The sequence below is a fragment of the Primulina huaijiensis genome, chromosome 15 (genome assembly GCF_012295235.1).
Source record: "Primulina huaijiensis isolate GDHJ02 chromosome 15, ASM1229523v2, whole genome shotgun sequence".
In the NCBI taxonomy this organism is placed as follows: domain Eukaryota; kingdom Viridiplantae; phylum Streptophyta; class Magnoliopsida; order Lamiales; family Gesneriaceae; genus Primulina; species Primulina huaijiensis.
The window spans coordinates 1,971,639-1,992,223 of record NC_133320.1 but is presented as its reverse complement, the minus strand read 5'-3'; the positions used below and the strand labels follow the sequence as shown (position 1 = coordinate 1,992,223).

The 20,585-nt window shown below is 32.3% G+C and overlaps 2 protein-coding genes across 2 annotated transcripts; one reads left to right on the top strand and one right to left on the bottom strand.

Annotated features, from left to right (window-relative positions):
* The first annotated feature begins 1,183 nt into the window (after positions 1-1,183).
* LOC140959137 (autophagy-related protein 13b-like) lies at positions 1,184-5,317 on the top strand. Its single transcript, XM_073416920.1, has 4 exons — positions 1,184-1,484; positions 1,653-3,046; positions 3,120-3,304; positions 4,548-5,317. Exons 2-4 carry the CDS (start codon positions 1,658-1,660, stop codon positions 4,906-4,908), a joined length of 1,935 nt encoding a protein of 644 aa, XP_073273021.1. The 5' UTR covers positions 1,184-1,484; positions 1,653-1,657; the 3' UTR covers positions 4,909-5,317.
* Positions 5,318-6,694: 1,377 nt separating this feature from the next.
* Positions 6,695-11,820, bottom strand: LOC140959257 (probable nucleolar protein 5-1). The gene is made up of 9 exons (XM_073417135.1): positions 11,706-11,820; positions 11,433-11,559; positions 11,290-11,331; positions 10,632-10,811; positions 10,360-10,524; positions 8,703-8,903; positions 7,542-8,039; positions 7,324-7,458; positions 6,695-7,239 (listed from the first exon to the last, which is right to left on the bottom strand). Exons 2-9 carry the CDS (start codon positions 11,508-11,510, stop codon positions 6,844-6,846), a joined length of 1,695 nt encoding a protein of 564 aa, XP_073273236.1. The 5' UTR covers positions 11,511-11,559; positions 11,706-11,820; the 3' UTR covers positions 6,695-6,843.
* Positions 11,821-20,585: the final 8,765 nt, after the last annotated feature.

The following is a 20,585-nucleotide window of genomic DNA, read 5'->3' as shown; positions in this document are numbered from 1 at the left end:
TGTGCTATAGTATTGTAGTTTTCGAATCCGAATGACATGCAAAAACAAACTCACTCTACCTTAATTTTATAGATAGATAATTAAAATAAATACGATAAGTCCAATATAATTTAAAATCAGTGCATTCTTCTGTAACACTCGATTTCGTTCGATACTCATCCATCTATCGCACTTTATCGACTCTGATAACACACTGGAATTTAAACATCAAATTCTACTGCCCAAAAAAAGATGTTTAGATATTTATCAAACTTTATATTACAAAATACTTTTGAAATTACAAAAAAAAAAAATCAAATACACTTTAATTAATTACTTTTTAAAACTTTTAAATTATTTAGAACGATTAAATTAAACATATTTATAATATATTCTATAAATGTAAAGATAAAATCGTGATAGAGAAATGATATAATAATTATAAATTATCGATGTAAAAAATATCAAAAAAAAAATTCAAAAAATTTCGGGACATTAAAGAGCATATGTAATAACAATATAAATGTTATTTAAATCATGTATATAAAGATAAAATATAAGATAAATTGGGAAAGTTTTTACTTTTAGCATACTTTTGGGTTAGTTTTTTAAAATCTACACATCTAGACTCAAATATAAGCTATATCGTACTTATATAACAACTTAAGTTAACTATTTTTGTAAATTGGATGCAAACAAGTTGATAGAAGTTTATTGCGCAAATCGGGGAAACAACAATAATAATTGGAAAAAATTATCGAATTTTATGAAATAATGATATACACACACATATATACACACATATAATTATGTGATATCAAATGGGTTGAGTAAATAATGGGTGCAAACGAATCGAATCGAGTCGGATACCAAAAAAAATTTAAGGCTCAAATCAGTTATATTCGAGCTCGAGTTCGATTTGAAGTTCGAAAAGTTTAATATATGTAACTCAAAATATTTAAATATATTAGCGAACTATTCGAAAATAAAGAGTCGAAATATATTTATTTAATATATAATTATATTATTTTAATAAAAGCTTCTCATAACCCTATAAAATGGGGTAGGGAAATAAGATTATTCGGAAATTCATGTCGATACAGTTTAACCGGTAGTATTTTGCCATTATTGAGGGTGTAAAAAATTTCCGAAATGTACAACTACACAAAGTACAACTGCATGAAGCGGTAGCAGTGATCCTCAATCATCTCTGAGCTGATCATCTCCTCCAGATAAAAGTATAACAATGTTCTCATCTCTCTATAGAAACCCAGGAAGCTGCGCCGCGCATCTCTCTTCATCGTTCGTCTCCGGAAACTATGAAAGCCGCCAAATTTTGAAGTCATTGGGGAGTATTTATTGCAGAACTGTGAGTATGTGTGCCTGTCCTTGATTGATTACTGGACGCGTAGAAACCACAAACGCGGCAGAGCTAGATATAGGCGTGCAGAGACGAGAATACCCATTGGGAGTTCGGATTTCTTTGATAGAACAGTCAACAGTCTGTGAGTTTTATCTTCGTCTTGTTTTCCGACCACCCTTTAGCAATTTCAAGCTTGCTTTCTACTCATGATCTGATTTTGAAGTTTTAGAAGATTTGGGTTCTTTAGAATTTTGATTCTTATTGAGTATTTTGATTGCCAAAGTTCTTTTGTGTTTGTTTATTTTGATAGAATCTATGGCTACATATCATGGAAACTGTACCAATTCAGAACCCGCGAGAATGGAACAAATAATCACTGAATTCTTTGCTAAAAGCCTACACATAATACTGGAATCGCGTTGCCCATATGTTTCTTCACGGAATTACAGTGGTGAACAAGTTTTATCCTCCCCGTCACCTTCGTCATCATCCTCTTCAACATCGAGTTTTAGACCGAGGGATAAATGGTTTAATTTAGCCCTTCGGGATTGTCCCGCTGCATTAGAAAATATAGATTTTTGGCGGCAGAGTAATCTTGAACCCATGATAGTTGATGTCTTTTTAGTGCAGAGACCAAGAGACTGTGACCTCTTGAATTGTTCCCCTAAAAGAATGCTTGTGCAGAATATATGGGGAAAAGAGAGGTATTATTATGGTTCTGATAATGATGAACTTGGGTGTGAGACAAAAAATGAAAAGATGGTTGAGAGGTGGGTTTTGCAGTATGAGAGTAAGAAGACTGATGCTAACGGGGGTGGCTCGTCGGGTAGTAAGAGAACAACTTGTACGAGCTCTCATGCTCTATACAAGAAGTCAATATTGTTGTTACGGTCTCTGTATGCAACTGTTAGGCTCTTGCCAGCTTACAAGTTGTTTCGCGATCTTATTTCATCAGCACAAATTCGATTGTATAATCTAGGCCACCGGGTTTCATCTTTTGTGGAGCCATTTACCCCTAAGGAGGAGGAAGATATGCAACATTTTGTGTTCTCTCCAGTTGATACTTCTTGTGGTAGGCTTTTCCTCTCAGTTGCATATCGATCATCAGTATTGGATGTAAGTTCCGAGCCATCAACTCCTATGTCCCCACAATTCATTCCTGAATATGTTGGAAGCCCAATGGCAGAACCACTTAAAAGGTTTCCCTCATATCTTAAATCACAAAGCTCCCCATCTCAATCCCCATTTTGTAGGCGGCATAGCTGGAGTTATGACATATATAGAGCATCACCACCTTCAGTAAACCCTACACCTTCACCCACATTTTCTGAATCTCATGCTTCAACGTCAAGAAAGCATACCTGCCGTCTTCCTCCTGCAAGCTTACCTCGTAATTTGCCCAGTGAAACAACTGCCATTCATGTGAAAAATCCAAGTTATGACGAATATTGGCCTTCCCTCGTATTTTCACCATCTCCATCTCCATCACCACCAACCTACATTCCTGGCAGCCATTCATCAAAAGCTCTTTTACGGTCTGAAAGTGCCCCAGTTAGTATACCTGCATCAAGGCTTTCTAGCTTCCCTTCAGTGCCCAGCAATCAATTGATGCTTCCTTCTCCTCCTATGAAAGCTACTCGAGTCACTGTTGTTAAGCAAGTTGCACATAGAGGTCTTCATATGGCTAATTCAACAGTAGACAAGGTATACTTTAGTTTATTTGTCCTTTTAAAATATCACCAAACGGTTTAACCAGTAGAGCCGTTTTCTTATGCAGTTGTCTTCTTTCAGCAAGGATGGGCCCGGAAAAATGTCTGCAGTGAAACCATCGTCAAATAGCTCTCCTCCAAAATCTTTGTCTAGATGTTCCAGTAGGTTATCTTTTCAGGATGATTATGATGATTCTGAGATTTCTGGACCATTTTTTGTAGACGACGACGACACTATAGATCCACTTTCCAGGTAATCATGAAACATTTGTGACTTGATTCTATTACTTCTAGGTGCAAAAAAATATGTTTGTCTATCTTTTGATGATTTTAGGCGCACCTGTTCTATTCTCATGTTTTGTTTATGATAGTGGAATCAAAATTGAGTGCAGAGATAATTAGTGATTTGAGCTTCAAACTTCAAAGCAGCTTCAGTTGAAATAAAATATTTTTGAAATTAAATGTAATGTTTTCACCTGACTGAAAAATGAATCTAATGTTCCCAGAGAAGAAATACTTCTGTGAAGATGTATGGAAATAATTTTAAACTAATCTCAATTTTCAGAGAATTTTATGTAGGAGGCAGAAACCCTTTTGAGTTCCTTTTACAAACAGTGCCGCACCGGTCTTTAGTAGCTCCTTCTAATGAGAATTGTTGGAGAGTGCTTCCAACGCCGCTATTAATGTTCCATGATGAAGTCCATTTTTTATTTATTTTAATCATCTCAAGTCATTGTTGCAGTCAGCACCATACATCTATGTGAGTCTGCAACATATGAGTTATTACCTGGAAAGGGAAAAAGGACCCCATGAGATTTTATGGCATGCATTTGTTGTTGACTAGAAAATATGGAATGATAATCGCGAGATACCCACATATAGCATATTTAAATCATTGCCGTGACTCCTACCTAATCTATTCTTAAGAAAGATGTATCTACTTGTATTTGCTTGTCTCCCACTCTTCGAGGTTTAAAGTTTAGTCATTCACTCGGTTGATGATATTTACGTGCAACATTTGGCTCTTTATCATGTTTTATTTGGACAACCTATCTTCCCGTTTTGTTCGGCATCTGACTGGTGCATCTTTCTCATTATCTACGTGCTAACATCTGCCAGGCACCTTTTAAATTTTTATTGCCTTTGTCGTCAGCACTTTGTGGTTGGGGTGACTTCCCAATTTCTCTTAATTGAATGGAGATTGCGTCACTTGATGGCTTTGTTGTTCTGTATTTGGATATACGTGTAGTGAACACAATCAATGTACAATGTTTGCTTTGTTTTAAAGCTCCGTTGAAACCAGAAAGTTCTAGCGTTGTTCTTTTTTATAATTTTTCTGGTCTTATGATACAGCTTATCTGAGTGTCATGCTACAAGCATGGAGCGCCTCTGTAGTTGTGATTTATTTCATGTCATATATAGGAGTAAGAGCTGTAATCAAATTTAGTTTAAATCACCCAACTATTTGAAAATAAACTGTATTGTGATGGTTTCAGGCCTGGTTCGTTTGATCAGCCGCGCCATCCAATGGTGCCCCATGAGCCTGGTGGGATTCTCCTGGTTAGAAAATCACAAGATGCTGCAGTCGGTGCTCTAGTTCAAATGCTGAAGAAAGCACCGCCTCTTTGCCAAGACATCTCTTTTTCAGCAGATTCCAAGCTTAAGACACCAACGAACTGCAATCAAGATTCAAATGAAAATTCTGAAAAGTCCAATATACTGCAGTCTGGTTCTACAAATCTTGCATCTTCTGGACTTGCTTCATCAAAGACCACGTCTGATGCATTAGACGAGCTTCGTGGGTACAGAGAATTGAAAGACTCGCTATTGAAGAAAGGTAAAATTTCTCAGCAATAGGCAGCCTTTTTTACCAAAGAGGATGTGTGTGCATGAATAAAGGAAGTTCCAAGTTCTCTTGCTATATACTGGACATCTCTGTAGCATTTTCTTTGCGGTGTCAAGGTTCTCTGAAATTGCACAAGATCTCGTTTGTTCCAGCCCCATTTCTATTTGTACATTTTTTAGTAAAAAAACATATGTGGGGCATGTTTGTTATCTAATCTAATGAGACGTTCGAAGGGTTCGAGTCTGGCAAATAAAATATGTGGTTGTATGAGGTGTACTGTACTCACCGATGTTGGCCGAGCCATCTGTAATACTCTGATGTACATTATAGTTGTATATACATATACAGTCACAGAGAACAACACTATGGTGATATTTGTTTACCATTTATTTGGTATGAAAAAAGTGCAGAAATGTGTGATAGGCTCATGAAGGTGAGCATGATGGTAAACAACGACTTTCCTTTATCTAATTTTGCTATTGTAAATGTTCCATCTGGCACACGTTGTGCTCGAAATAATTTGTTTACCATTTATTTGCTGAAAATAATAGAATAACCTGTTATTGTCCTCTTCTTTTTTAGAGGCAACGAACAAATACTTAAGCACCACAATCTTGGAAGTTCGAAGTGAAAAAAGCACCTTGGAAACTCTCCAGCTATCCATCAATAGGAAAAATTTCACGTTTGTCATATACTCAATCTTTTGTTGCTCTGGATGGATTGTAGAATGAATGGTAAGGGGCGGATCCGGAATTCGGACGAGGGGCGAAATGTAACGAGCCTATAAAATAGTATACGGATGGGGCGGCAATTGGCCTTGAGGCGGACATTGCATGAAATGATGTGCAAAAAGATTCAACGTTTTTCCTAGTCTCGCGTACTTTCAGTATCCCTTGGTGATGAAATGGTACGTACAGACACAAGACTCCAAATCTCGTTACGATATACATTTTCTCCCAAGATATATATCATTTGACTGCTCAGATTTGCGACAATTTGGTACGTGAGAATCATTCAAAACCATATGTCACGAAACAAATCTATCAACCTTAACTATTTGAAAACATGGCAAAAAAATCTTTAAAACGAACTGTATGATTTTTTTTTTACTGTAAAGAAGAAAAGTTTCAATAGGGTCTGGATCAAAATCGAGGGACAAGGTTGTGATTGTGGAGGAAGTAACTTTATTAAACGTATTCGATGCTCTAGATGGGTTTTAAAGAGGTAGGTAATGTTAACGTGACAAAACATGGATAATTAGATCAAATAATAAGATAATACTTTTAAAATGATTTGAATTCAACCTAATAATGTTAACTTGACGAAACATGAATAATTAGATCAAATACTAATAATACTTTGAGAGTAACTTGAATTCAACTTACTAGATAAACAACATAGTATTGTTAATTTCATAGTAAGAAATACTAAATGGAAGAAGGTGTCTTATGCCAGCAAAACAATAAATATCCAAGTTGCAAACTAGAACTAGGAAAACTAAAGCTTGCGTTACCGATTGAAAATTGAATGAAAATGATAGCAGCTATTATTGTTCAAGAGAAAAGAGAGGAAAACAAAGAACCAAGAGAATTCACGGTCTCATTAAATTTTAATTCGAAATATGGATATAAATTTTAAAAATCTAGAGTTATCTCATATAAATATTGATCAAACAAATGAATCGCAATGCATGGATACGAACGAAGGCCCCATTTTCACGGGAATTATCGAGCAAAAGCGCGCACATTTTTCTGACCGTACCAATAATTCAGATTTCTCAAAATTCACACTTCTAGAAGCTATAAATGTCTTGTTCAATTGCATTTATAATCAGGCAAAATATCCCAGAGCCAAAAAAGGTATAATCTTACAATACCAAATCAAACACAAGAAACACAAAACTGTAAGATCTGGTTTTTTCTTGCATGCCTCTAAAATGTTACAGCTCAATCATCACTTCTCTTCTTCTTCTTCCTCACCTTCTTGCTCGGGGTTTCGACTTCTTCAAGATCCTTATGCTTTCTCTTCTTTTTCTTCTTGTCTCCTGCACTGTTCTGTTCATTTTGGTTCTGTAACTCAGAATCATCAGATAAATGTTCCCTCTTTTTCTTCTTTTCCTTCTTCCCAACTCCATCTTCAGGTTCAACATCTTCAACTCCATTTGGAGCCACGGTTTCTTCAGCATCTGCCTTCTTTTTCTTCCTTTTCTTCTTCTTTTGCTCTCCATCGGTAACATGAAGGTCGTTGCCAGCTTGCTCTGTGGGAGATGCTACCGCTTCCACATCTTTCTTGGATAATGGCTCGAGTAGACCAAGAATTGAATCTGCTGCAGTATTGTAAGTCTGCAGAAAAAAAAAAATAGAATTTAGACATGAAAGCACAAAATAACAAGGAAACATAGTAAGAGATTGGAATTTGTTGTCGACCTTAGCTGGTGTAATTAGTCCACCAGAACCCTTCTTCCTGTCCTTGTCATAAAATTCAATCTTCGGTTTTCCTTTCACTGATCCAACAGAACGACTGAGTTCTTTGCCTTCTAAGTTCCTCAACCGAGCTTCAAGCTGTAAGATTGAGAGGTCGACAAATCATGAACACAATTAGTATAAAACCAGACATAAAGCACGTATCAACCGAAATGAGGTACCTTCGCTCTGTTCTCCAGTCCCATGGAATTATCTTGCCCCTCTCCAAGAGCATCACATCGAATAGCCAAAGCAGCTTTTGCAGCGAGAGATCGTGAAATTTTACCTTTATGCTTTGGTGCTGCTTGACCAATTAAAGATGCATGGTAAATGAGCCCATATTTAGGAGTTGCATGCTTTGTTTTTAAAGCTCTAAATAGGGCCTTTTCTGCTCCAAGTATTTGAACTGTACTTCCAGGCTGCTTGGCGAGATTTATTAAGCTTCCTCCATGAGCAATCAAGCGAGCACCGACGAGTTCTCCAACTAGGGCAGTAAGATTCGGGGCGACTGTGTTCATTCTGCTCTTCAAGTAGTCGTACAATTGAGCTCTGTACTCGGAAAGTGAAAGAACTTGGTTGCACAAATCCTTGATGTTCTCTAGATCAAGATCACTCACTTCAGTTCCCATAGATATCATGGCAGCCTCTTTCAGTTCTGCCTCAACCTCTTCTGCAAGGATCTGTGATCAATGTAGAGTGTTACGCGTGTATAAGCAGCAACAAATTAAATAGGAATATACTTCCAGGAAATGCAATGCAATTCAGTCGAGGAATAAATTTTGATGCATCAAAGTTCAAACAATACCACATAAAAAGAATTCACCAAAATATTTTTTCTCTCTGCTTGGGGTGCAATGCTGCCACATGACAAATTAAGATAACCCCTTGTTAAAAATTAAAAGGCAGCAAGCATTTAGCCATTGGCTAATCAATAGCCTTGATATCTATTTATGGTGCAGAAAATTCTCATTAGGTTCTAAGCTTAGAAAATGAAAGAAAGTCAAGTACATCAAATAGGTAAGCAAACGAAAAACCAGAATCCTAGTAAGTATAGCTTCTGAGGCATTTCACTAAAATTAAATGCACCTTGGTAGAGTTTCACAAAGGATTTTTATATACAAAAAAAAAAAAAGAGAACTACGCTTTCTTGCATTCAATTTACTTTTATTTGCACAAAAATATGAAGGGACGTAGCATTTTGTGAGTCTTCGTACTTGTTATTCCTATTCATTAATTCCATATTATCTATATAGTTATAACATATTTAACATTATTGCATTAACATAATTATTTATTTACTAGCTGGGATGGTGCGTGGGAGGAACAGAATCTAGAACCTCTACCTCAGAGAAATCAAGCTTGGAGGCATTCGTCCGGTTACCCATCAACTTCACTGCCTTTGCATAAAGGATATTGTCCTGAACAATCTTCGCAAGTTCTGGAAAATGCCAACCATACCATTCCCTAACCCTCATGGCATATGTATTTAGCTCTTTGTCCAGATCATCCAGCAAGCTAATGGCTTGTATTATCATTGTATCAACCTAATATGCAACAGCCAAAAACTATCAGAAGCATGAACTTTGGGAGTTATGATAACATGATCGATTGATGCCCATGGTTTTTCACTCTTCACAATCATTAAAATGATATAAAACCATTTCCACTCCCCAGGAAGTGGGACTGATTTCAAATTTTGGTTCCGATAGAGGGAAAAATATACTTTACTTAAGATAATTAATTATCAAATTTATGCTATCATAAAGCTCGGAACAGTAGTTGCTGAAGTTCCTTCCTCCAGTATTTAGAGCAATTTAACTGCTTAATGTCATAAACATTTGAATTTTCGCAAGGTATGCATCCTTGGAAAAATAATACAACCATACTGGTTAAATCAATACTGTCATTGAATCATCAGAAGATAAAATATTCAAAACAAGCAGTTATCTACACATAACTGTTTCCATAGCCAAAGTTGTAAAAAGCGTCCTGGCTGCGCCTAATAGCCAAAGTTGTAAAAAATGCCGACCTTGCAAGAGACGAGCCCTTGCACGCCGCTCACCATACCATGCAAGAGACGAGCCCTTGCAAGGTCGAGCCCACACGTGCGCCTCTCGCAAGGCACAAGGCTTTCCTGAGGCGGCAAAAAGCACACTTCAGTATTTCACTGGCCCAGTTTCTCTATTTTTTAACAAAAAAAGGGATGCAAAGCTTAGAACCCAAAGCTGGTTTTAAAAAAAAGAGCCCAAAGCATAAACCCTAAAAATATTAACAAAAATGGGATGGAAAGCCTAGAGCCCAAAGCTGGTTTAGGAAAAAAAAAAGTCAAAGCATAAACCCTAAAAAATAAGAAGCAGGGCAGCAACGATTCCATGTTAGCTTCTATTCTGTTTTGAAAAACTAAAATAACGATCAAAGCCCCAAGATCAGCAAGCATCATGAAGAAGAAGAAGAAGAAGAAACACAACAACGAACGGTTTCCAAATCATCAAACAAACAAATAATCACTTTTATTGATGAATTAGACTTCTTAACAGCTTAATTATTTCAATAATAACATTTTTGTCATATAATGATAATAGTATATAAATATGTTTTTTTTAAAAATTAATAGTGTGCCACGCTCCAATATCCCTTTGCAACTTGGTGTGCCTCTAATAACTATGATCATAGCTCACTACTCCAGTTCTTCAAACAAAGGCATCGAATCTTTGAAGCAGAAATTTTCTGATATTAAACATTATGAGATTAGGTTATGTTTGCCAATCACAAGCCTAGTTCAACTTTCATAAATCGAGCTTTGTTGTCATCAGCATAAGAGAAACCATAAAATTAGCAGCTGTGTGGCAGCAAAAACAATATACAGCTTCGAATTTCGATATCGCATACATAATGCTAAAAAGCAACCTCATAGAACGTATAATATCGTATGAGTTGTGAGAATTGTAAACAATTCCAACGCAATTATCAACAACAGAAATTGACTGGTTAACAGTTCACCTTATCTGGACTGAATTTCAATTTGTATCTGGACAGGCTGTGAGATAAGCCCAGACTCATTGGAGCTAAATCTTGCACAGCAAGACCAGATATGAGTTCAGTCAACTGACTTCTTACTCCCCTCATCAGTTCCATGACAGCATTGTTGTGGACACATTCAATACGCTGAGGCATAAAATTGAACCATGAATAGCCAAAAATCACACCATTTTGATATAAGTTATTGGTAACATGCAAAACAGTATATCTAGTACGGTATAGTGATGGCTCACCAATTTCTCTTTAATGGTATTCCCAAGTTTGGAATCAGCTACAGCTAAAATGTCACCTTCACAATGGCTACGCAAAAAATTGCGAAGACCTTTGCTGGGCTTACTGTCTATCAACAAAGTAGCTGCTGATAGAGCCTCTGATGTGTTCTCAAATTTAGAAAAGGCTTTAAGCTTGACAACCTGATTTTGAAAATCAAAGAAACTGTTAGATATATAGGATTTAGAAATCGAAGAGCAATATGAAGCGCAATGTAGAATACAGAAAATTAACATGAGAATCACAAAACACACAAAAGAATCGCCATGGAGCATTTCTGGTCGACTATTGCATCCCTTCCAATGAGCATCACAAACTACTAGCATAAAGGGAGTTCTAACTCATAACCCACTTTTCAGGTGTAGTGGATGATTAGAGGTGTATTATCTTTATGCTAACATAAAGATTTAAGTAGCTACACCTACTTCATGCCAAAAAAATGATGAGCTCCATTTCTGTTACCATTTCACAGAACAATCCAAAACTAAACCAAGTTAACGTTCCTCCATATTGTGGAACACCGGAACCCAACAAGTATCCAACATCAATCTGAGGTAAATAAAACGAAATCTAACGCAAATGCAGCAAAAAGAAAAAAAACCACAAGCTTAGAATCACGACCTTTCTAGCAGACTCGGAAGTGGAGAAATCCTTCCCTAAATCCTGAAATACCCAAAAAAAGGAAGGGAATATCAAGTGAACAAACATAAACATCAAAAGAGTGTAAAACAGGAGCAAGTAAACAAAGATAGAAGAAAATAAACCTCAACTTTGGAGAGTTTGCCTTCATCCAAAACTTTGAAAAGAGCAAAACCCGCCGGGGTTTCAAACAAAAGCAACATTTTACTCGACCACCGTCAAATAAATGTGTCTCCAAAATAAACAAAAAACCTGGCCAAAACAACATAAGTTAACACTTCGTGACAACGAAATTAACGGCCTTCCGACAAATAGATTTTTTAATAAAAATAATTGCATGATTTTACTATTAAAGTATCCATTTCCGGAGACACTATACTGCAGCGTTCTAAATTTACCTGAAACTCGCCGCCGAGCTGAAGACGCGGCGGGTAGTTGATGAGGGTTTTTGAGGAGACGCTCGTTGGGTTTTTTGAAGACTCATGCTTGAGGCAGCGCCACCACCTATTTAACCCTAGAAAGGATGTTTTGGTAATTATAGAGTATTTATTTATTATTATTTTAATTTATATATATTGAAGTATTTATTTATTATTATTATTTTAATTTAATGTGTTTGATTCACATTTTCGATGCTTGTAATTGTCCTTTTTTGTATATAATTGTATTAAAAAAATTATTTATTTCAATTAAAATATTTTTTACAGTAAAAACTACGTTTGAAAATAATACATTGAGTTATCCGAAAATTTAAATATAATCTATTAATTTAAGTATATTTTGATAAATAAGTAAAAAAAACATATTGGATTTTATATAAAATATAATTCTCTCATATTCAAAATACATTGAACTTTCATCATATCTAAATTCTTTATTTTATTTTATTTTTCTTTGAGAAAAATCATATAAAAATTATTGGGAGCTTCAATATTTGATCATATAATGCGTCATTGTGTATTATTGCATGAAGCAAGCTAGTAGACGGGCTAGTTTCAGGGTTGGGCTTGTTTGGGTTTGGGTTTGGGTTTGGGCTTTAATGAAATTGGTCCTGGGCCTTGTGTATGAACCGGATCGTTGATCTAAACATATGTTATCTGTTACTAGGTTTAACATTGATCCAGTGAACAACCGGTAGGGTTTTTTGTTTTGGGCTTGGAAGAGAATTCGATTCGAAGCTCAAAAATTTTTAAATTTTGTTGTCGAGTTCGACACGAAATTTTTGAATCTATTCGCGAGCTGTTCGAAATATATTTCGGATAATAAGGTTCGAAAACTTGAAATGCATAAATGTTTAATATAAAATTATATTATATTAATAAAATATTGAAGCTCGCGAGCTTTATGATATGCGAAATGAAATTAAATTAAAAATATAGAATAAATCCGTAAAATATAGATAAAATTATACTGAATATGAAAAGTGAACTATTGATGAAAAAAGAAACGTGGTCTTTATATTTGAGATAAATAAAATATTTTTATATTAAATTATTATTCTTAATTATAAATATTAATCATGTCTCCGACGTATGATATCTGTTCAAAAACTTTTAAGTCGCTCACCCTAAGTGGAAATTGATATTTTTATGTGATTGAGATATGTCCACGTTTTACTCGGAACAAGGTAAAGGGCAATAAGGTCCAATTGGTCAACCGCCGATTTACATGATAATATAATATATGATTAATAAAATCACAACAACTCCTATAAAATAATTTCATTTGATAATTTTGTTAGATGATGAATATTTTATTTGAATAACTCAATAAAAAATAATATTTTTGTAAATATAGATATGGTTGACATGTCTCACGAATAAATATATGTGACACCGTCTCACAAAATACCTACTAAATAATATTACCAACCAACCTAATCTATTAATTTAATGCTATTTACAATTATTTAGGATATATATATATTTAGAAAACGAATGAGATAAACCAAAAAAAAAAGATCAATTGAAGATATTGCATTAAATTAATTGGGTAGATATGTATTTATTTATATTGTTGGAAATTGTGAAAATAAATATATTTATTTGGGAATTTATTGCAGATTTAAAAATAACTTTCTCTTACTATTCTTGCCCATATATTTCTAACAAAATATATATTTTATAGAAAGAAAAATATGAACTGCAGTGTGCCACGATCACTCTTTCTTAGACATCTATTAAATACAATTATCCATCAAGTCATATAATTTATTTATTTTTCATATTTTTTTAGCAAAATAATTTTTTCATATATATGTTGTTTTTTTTCCATATTTAGAGTGATCCATAGTCGAGCGTTTAATATAAAAAAAACAAACTTAATTGATTTAATCTTAAGTAGTGTTCAAATTACACACATACATATTTTTTAAAATAAAATATTCAATCCACGAGATATAAAAATCGAACTATGGTATTTAAGTTGTTAAACGATCGAACTGTTAATATCAGTTATATCTTTTGATAAAACGACAAACGTTCGATTCTACATTGATCATATACGTACCACTGGAGTGACACTCACATATTAAATGTATAATTTTTTTTATGTTTCATCACATCTAGAGGTGAGCTGTACTTACATATATACATACACATGCACAAACATGTATCCTAAAATTTGATTGATTAATGTTTTTTGAGATAAAATATTCACGCCATGAGATATAGTAATCGAAGTATGGTACTTAAGTTGTTAAACTACCAAACTGTTAATATCAAATATATCATTTGATAGAACGACAAACGTTCGATTCTACGTTGACTATATACGCACCACTAAAGTGACACAAACATATTAGATGTATAATTTTTTATGCTTCATCACATCTAGATGTGATGAAGCATAAAAAATTATACATCTAATATGTTTGTGTCACTTTAGTGGTGCGTATCTAGATGTGAACGGTACTTGCATATTTACACACACGCACAAACATGTATCCTAAAATTTGATTGATTAATGTTTTTGAGCGTGTCACGTCATTGCTTAGCTTATTTAGTTTTAGATAATGACAAATGAACAGTAAAAGGTTCCACAAGCTCTGAAATAAATCATGCTTAACAACGTAATTAATGATTGTTTAATCAATAAAACCTTGCAATCAATATTATTTTAATAAATAATATATCCAGCAAATCTAGCATCACATGGTTTGGAGATTTTATTAGTCTAACCTCCTTAATTTTAATAATAAAAAAAGATAATAATTTACACCTTTTGACTATATAATTGGATCATTTCCCAAGTAATTGGTCCGTTAATCGTGCCAACTAGCGAAGATTATTATTAATGAAAAAAGGCGATAAGATCTCAATTGAAATTTTTTGGAGATTGTGTGATACGGTCTTATGGATTTTTATTTGTAAGATGAGTAAGCTTTGCTCATATACACAATAATAAATAATATTTTTAACATAAAAATTGATATTTTTTCATGAATAATTCAAATAAAAAATATATGTCATAAAATTTGTATTTAAAAAATTAGATCAAGTGTGATCTGAAATAAAATGTTATAATATCACAAAAAGACATTTTGGGACCGAGATTTGGTGATTAAGTGCAAGTGTGTGAATGTCAAAAGTACAAGTGATTGGACTTCATCTTGTTTGGTTGAAAGTTTATAAGTTTTCATATACAATTATTGCCGATAATTAATAAAGTATAGATTTCAAAAATAAACTTAAATTAACTATCTCAACGATATCAAAATATTTAATTTATAATTATATTTTTTCCTCTATTAAATACTTTTTCAAATCACTCCATATTTTACATTAGAAAAAAATTTAAACAAAACTTCATTTTTAAATCGACTAACACTTCTAAATTGAAAATAATTTCGTGTTAATTGTTTAGTATTATTTAATCAAATTAAAAATAGTAATAACACATGCAACGCGTATACATCTTTTACTAGTATTAAAAAAGAATAAAAGATTATATGATTTCCTTACTTCCCCAAAAAACCATAAATATCGAGCACCGCATATTTTTTTTTGAGACAATTTAATTTATTTTCTAAACTATACCAGATATATTTTTATTCATTTTATTTGATTGATAAGAGTGATTCTATGCACGTTTTGTCTGTCTAATTATTATTGACAAAAACTTGTGTGAGACAGTCTCACGGGTCGTATTTGTGATACGGATCTCTTATTTGGGTCATCCATGAAAAAGTATTAATTTTTATTCTAAGAGTATTACTTTTTATTGTGAACCATGAAAAATTATTACTTTTTATACTAAGAGTATTACTTTTTATTGTGAATATCGGTAGGGTTGATCCGTCTCATAGATAAAGACTCACAATAAAAAGTATACTCTTAGCATAAAAAGTAATACATTTTTATGGATGACCCAAATAAGAGATCCGTCTTACAAAATATGACCCGTGAGACTGTCTCACATAAGTTTTGTATTATATTAAATATGTCATTTGCATAAATACTGGGTGAATATTTGAAGTTTTAGCTTAAATGAACCCGCCAATAAATATATAATGAGTTTGAAATTCGTACCACTAGTTCTTTTAAAGATCATGATTATGATTACTAGCAGATCGTGAGATACATGATATATATATTGTTGGATTGTTAGAATGTGTTTTGTTAATTATAAAAACACTTCACCGCCGGTTAGTAAATTGAGTTTAACTTTAGGCAAAAACTTATGTGAGACGGTCTCACGGGTCGTATTTTGTTAGACGGATATCTTATTTGGGTGATCCATGAAAAGTATTACTTTTTATGCGAAGAGTATTACCTTTTATTGTGAATATCAGTAGAGTTGACCCGTCTCACAAATAAAGATTCATGAGACTGTCTCACAAGAGACCTACTCTTAACTTTAATAAACATTGTAAATAAGAGTAGGCTTAGATGGAAGAATTCTGAGCCACTGATTTCAAATTCATTTGATATATCAAATTAATTATTGTTGGATGAATTTGAATCCATGTAGATATAATGTTAATTATAATCGATTTAAAATACATACATACCAATTTCATTTAAAAATAAATAATTATTGATTTTATATAAATATATATATTAATGTATATAAATGTAAAAACATGAAGCATCTAACACTGCTGACATTTGAAAGAAATTGCCATTTAGTGTTATATTCCACCTAAGAGACCATGCGATGTGAATTCGTCGGTAAGAAAAAAAAGTCATTAATATTTATATAAAATTAATAAAATATAGGCAATATTTGGATAATAGTTTTTTAAAAATATTATTGTTCTCGATCCCAAAATTAAAATTAATAAAATATAGGCAATATTTGGATAAGAATGTATCTTGTATTTCTAAAAAATAACTTCAACTTTATTTTCATAATTTTCCAATACACACATTAATTTAAGGGAAAGCTTATATTTTTTACATGTATATTTGTTTTTTGTGATTTTGTTCATTTATGTTATTAAACATATTTATCATGTGAGGTAATATCATGGATTTATATCTGTGTAGACCTGATACTCATTTAGAGGCGATTCTATATGGACACCCGAGGGCGAAAATATTAAATTTTTTTAGTATTATATATAGTTTTTTAGTTTAGTGTGTGTGCGTGTGTATGTATATATGCTAAGCAAACAAGTAGATCAGATAGTTGGACACTTAAATTTCTATCTATTACAAGTAGTACTTGATTCGATTCTTATAGCCCTCAATTTAGTATTTTATTAAAAAAATATTTATTAAATTTTTAGTATTTTATTAAAATTTTATTTTTTTGTTTTGGACTTGGTGGATTTATTGGTCCATCTTCAATATTTTTCAATTGAGCTAATTTCAATCTCTATTATTGAGTTGAACTAACTTTTGTCTTTTTTATGTAACCTAATTTTTTAAAATTTATTTTAATTCACTTTTTTCATATTGAAAAAGATCTAAAAAATTAGTAAAAAAATTCTTAAGTACTTTAAATTAAAATTTTAGAATAAAGTATAAAATGGCAAAAAAATTAATGAAATTAGGGTTTTTATTAAGTTAAAATTTGATTTCGTTAGTAGTGGCAGATCTATGTGGCGTTCGAAAATTAAAAAAAAAAACATTTTTCCTTTTTTGCATTCTTTTTCACTTAGACTCAACGTTCGGGTCTTTTAGTTCTCAATTTTTTTCGTTTCTATATTTCTCAAATATAAAGTTAAGAAAATAACGCATAGACCACAAGTCAAAAGAGCGAAACTAGCAACCCCACAACAAATTGCTAGCTCCACACCATCGCACATCGCCGTCATTTAATATGCATAACCCAAAAAAAAAAAAAACCTAAATTCCTTGATATGCCCCTGCATGCATTGAAAATTAATAACAAAAAAATTATTACTTTTCTTTAGTAGGGTTGAAAACTCATATCACAAAATTAATACAAAAGACGATCTCACATGAGTTTTTATACGTTATCAAATCTAAATCTTAGTCATATATCTTCCGAATTCTGACAATTTTAGNATATTGAAATTGAAATTTGATCACATATACGACCAAAAGTGCCAAATGACAAACATAAACAAAAATGAATTTTTCTCTTATTTTAATTCAACCTGTGACTAATGTTCACGTAAAACTACTCTATAGCTACTGATTTTTTTTTTACGCCTCAATACAATATCTACAAATCCATTATAATAACTAAATATATAGTAAACGACATCAGTAATTTAATAATTATATTTCTTCATGCCATGAAATCGAAAGCAAAAAATCTATGCGTCAAAGAATTAAATAAAATATAACCTGGCCGAGTCTATTTTTTGTTTTTAAAGAACAACATCTACACACAAATTTCCCAATACACAAAACACAATGATTACATCTATATTTCTATCTCGTCGTTCTCTTATTGTAATCGTTAAATTACAAAGAAAACACACAAAAAAGTGAATATATAAGATTTATAAACACAAAAGTTCATATGAAACCTTCACACAAGTTAATTTTGTGAGACAGATCTTCGACTCAACCTGATATGTGGAAAAATATTAATTTTTATGTGAAAAATATCACTTTTCACTGCAAATATGTACTGAATCGATACATCTCATCAATATAAATTAGTGAGATCATTTCACATGAGATCTACTTTTTTTTTAGTCATTTACCACAAATAGTATAAAAATAATTACATTCTCAATGCTTATATCACAGATTCAATAAAAAAAAAATTCCAACGTACATGTTTTAGGGTTTAGAGTTTATGATACAATACAATGAAAAACAATCTCAACCTTTNTATGTCATGCGTGACCTCGATCGTGTAATTACAAAACTATCGACATATAAAGGGGACATTGTGAACTGTGAAGTCTGCATGAAAAGGTTGTTTCAAGTTCCCAAGAGATCATATATTTTATGTTATCAGAACTGAAAAAGTATGATTTTGTTTGTATTTCATTCAAATGATATATATTCGTTGAAATACCTTTATGGTTTTAATGAGAAGAAATCAAGAAAAGATATGTTCCCATATGCGCCTCCACCATCGTATATTTCTTGGCACTCGTGAATGCCTTTACAACTTAGTTATCTACACAAACAATTTATGTCTTATTGTTTGCCTTCCTTGACCGGAAGATCCAATGTGAATGTGTCGGAGGAATTGGATAAACTTTCGAAAAGTTCGAAACATCTCATAATTTTAAGGAAAAAAAATTACGAGTAATTTTCATAAGAGCCACTCAATATTCTAAGGCAAACCACATCGAATTTTCGAGAATCTATAACTTAAACTCGAATGTTCAACAAGATATTCGAACTCGATCCATATTCGAGCATACAATATATTGAAGATGGAATTAAGTTAAAAACTAATAATAACTAGATTGATATATGATCAATTGTAGCTCAAATACAATGCGCCATTAACTATTCGTTGTCAATTACGTACAAATCTTCAACCAAAAAATCAACTCGATTTTAATTATTTTAATGAAAAAATCCAATTTTTTTTTTAAAAAGGAATCGAAAGTGGAACGACGTGGAATAATGTGATCAATATATGGTTCCCTTCGAAATACGTCCAAATTAAATGTAACCTACATATACAGATTGTATGGTATAGTATAAAAAAGAAAGATCACGATTCCTATTAAATTATAGTAAAATACAGCTATGCCAAAAAGGCAACTTTCATCTCTTTATGTCGATCAACAAATACTCCGATGTAAGGTTTTTTGGATTAAGAAATTATGGGAAAATAGAGATATTATTATTATGTAAATGGGATTTTTTTTTTTACGAAATAGTAATTAATGTATTTTGACGACAATTTTTTTTGGGGGTTTAACAGTAAATTTATATTTAAAAACAATATGAAATATCTCAAAAAAATAAATGAAAATACAAGTGGGAAATTAATTGTCTTTTTGTATTAATTGAAGGATGGGGAAATCAAGATTGAGCTGGGCAGAGATATGCTTCGTAGAACAACTACAAAAACCGAGTAAATATCTAAAAAGTGTTGGGTTTTTTTTAGAATAATACTTTATAAATATTAAAAAATTTAAAAAAATCATATCCATATGTTTAATATAATATAAAAATAAAGGTATCCCATACCATATATATATATATATATATAGACGTGTAGCCCTTATATTTTATCATTCTAATGCATGAGTCGATTCAAGAATCGGGCAAGCCATAATCGGGTGAGGTTAGTTCAAATTCCAACACTTTTTAATTGGTTTTTCTACACAAATTTTATGTATGTGTTTGCATTAATGGATTTGATTTGTTCGTCGGTTCATGTATTTGAGTACACGAATCGATGAACAGATTTTTGTTTTAGAGTTAATACATATGTGTCTAGAGCTTTAATTGCATCAAATCTTTGAGCTGAGGTATTAAAGTTTGTATAAATTTTTTTGTGATACAGTCTCATGAATCAATTTTGTGATACAGATGTCCTATTTAGGTTATTAATGGAAAAAAATATTACTTAATATTGTAAATACAGATATAGTTAACTCATCTAATGCATAAAGATCCGTGATAAAGTCTCACATGATACCTACAAAATCTTAAATTAATATGAAAAAAATTATATTTCTTTCACGACTTCTCATTACATTAATATTAATTTCGTTTCTTCTTACTCTCCACACTTATGTCAATTGGACCACCAATAAATTAATTAAATAAATTCATTGAAAACGCAAATAATTTATTTTTAAAAAGGCAATAAATAATTTCAGACAGAATCAGAATCAAAATTTGGTTGCCCGATCACATACTATTATGTTTCATAGTATT

Excerpts from the sequence above, each read along its gene's own strand:
- LOC140959257 (XM_073417135.1), bottom strand. The coding sequence starts at position 11,510 with ATGTTGCTTTTGTTTGAAACCCCGGCGGGTTTTGCTCTTTTCAAAGTT. Across the intron at positions 11,332-11,432 it reads GCAAACTCTCCAAAGTTGAG|GATTTAGGGAAGGATTTCTC; the intron begins GTTTATTTTCTT and ends TGGGTATTTCAG. Across the intron at positions 8,904-10,359 it reads TGAAATTCAGTCCAGATAAG|GTTGATACAATGATAATACA; the intron begins GTGAACTGTTAA and ends GTTGCATATTAG.
- LOC140959137 (XM_073416920.1), top strand. The coding sequence starts at position 1,658 with ATGGCTACATATCATGGAAACTGTACCAATTCAGAACCCGCGAGAATG. Across the intron at positions 3,047-3,119 it reads CTAATTCAACAGTAGACAAG|TTGTCTTCTTTCAGCAAGGA; the intron begins GTATACTTTAGT and ends TTTCTTATGCAG. Across the intron at positions 3,305-4,547 it reads ACTATAGATCCACTTTCCAG|GCCTGGTTCGTTTGATCAGC; the intron begins GTAATCATGAAA and ends TGATGGTTTCAG.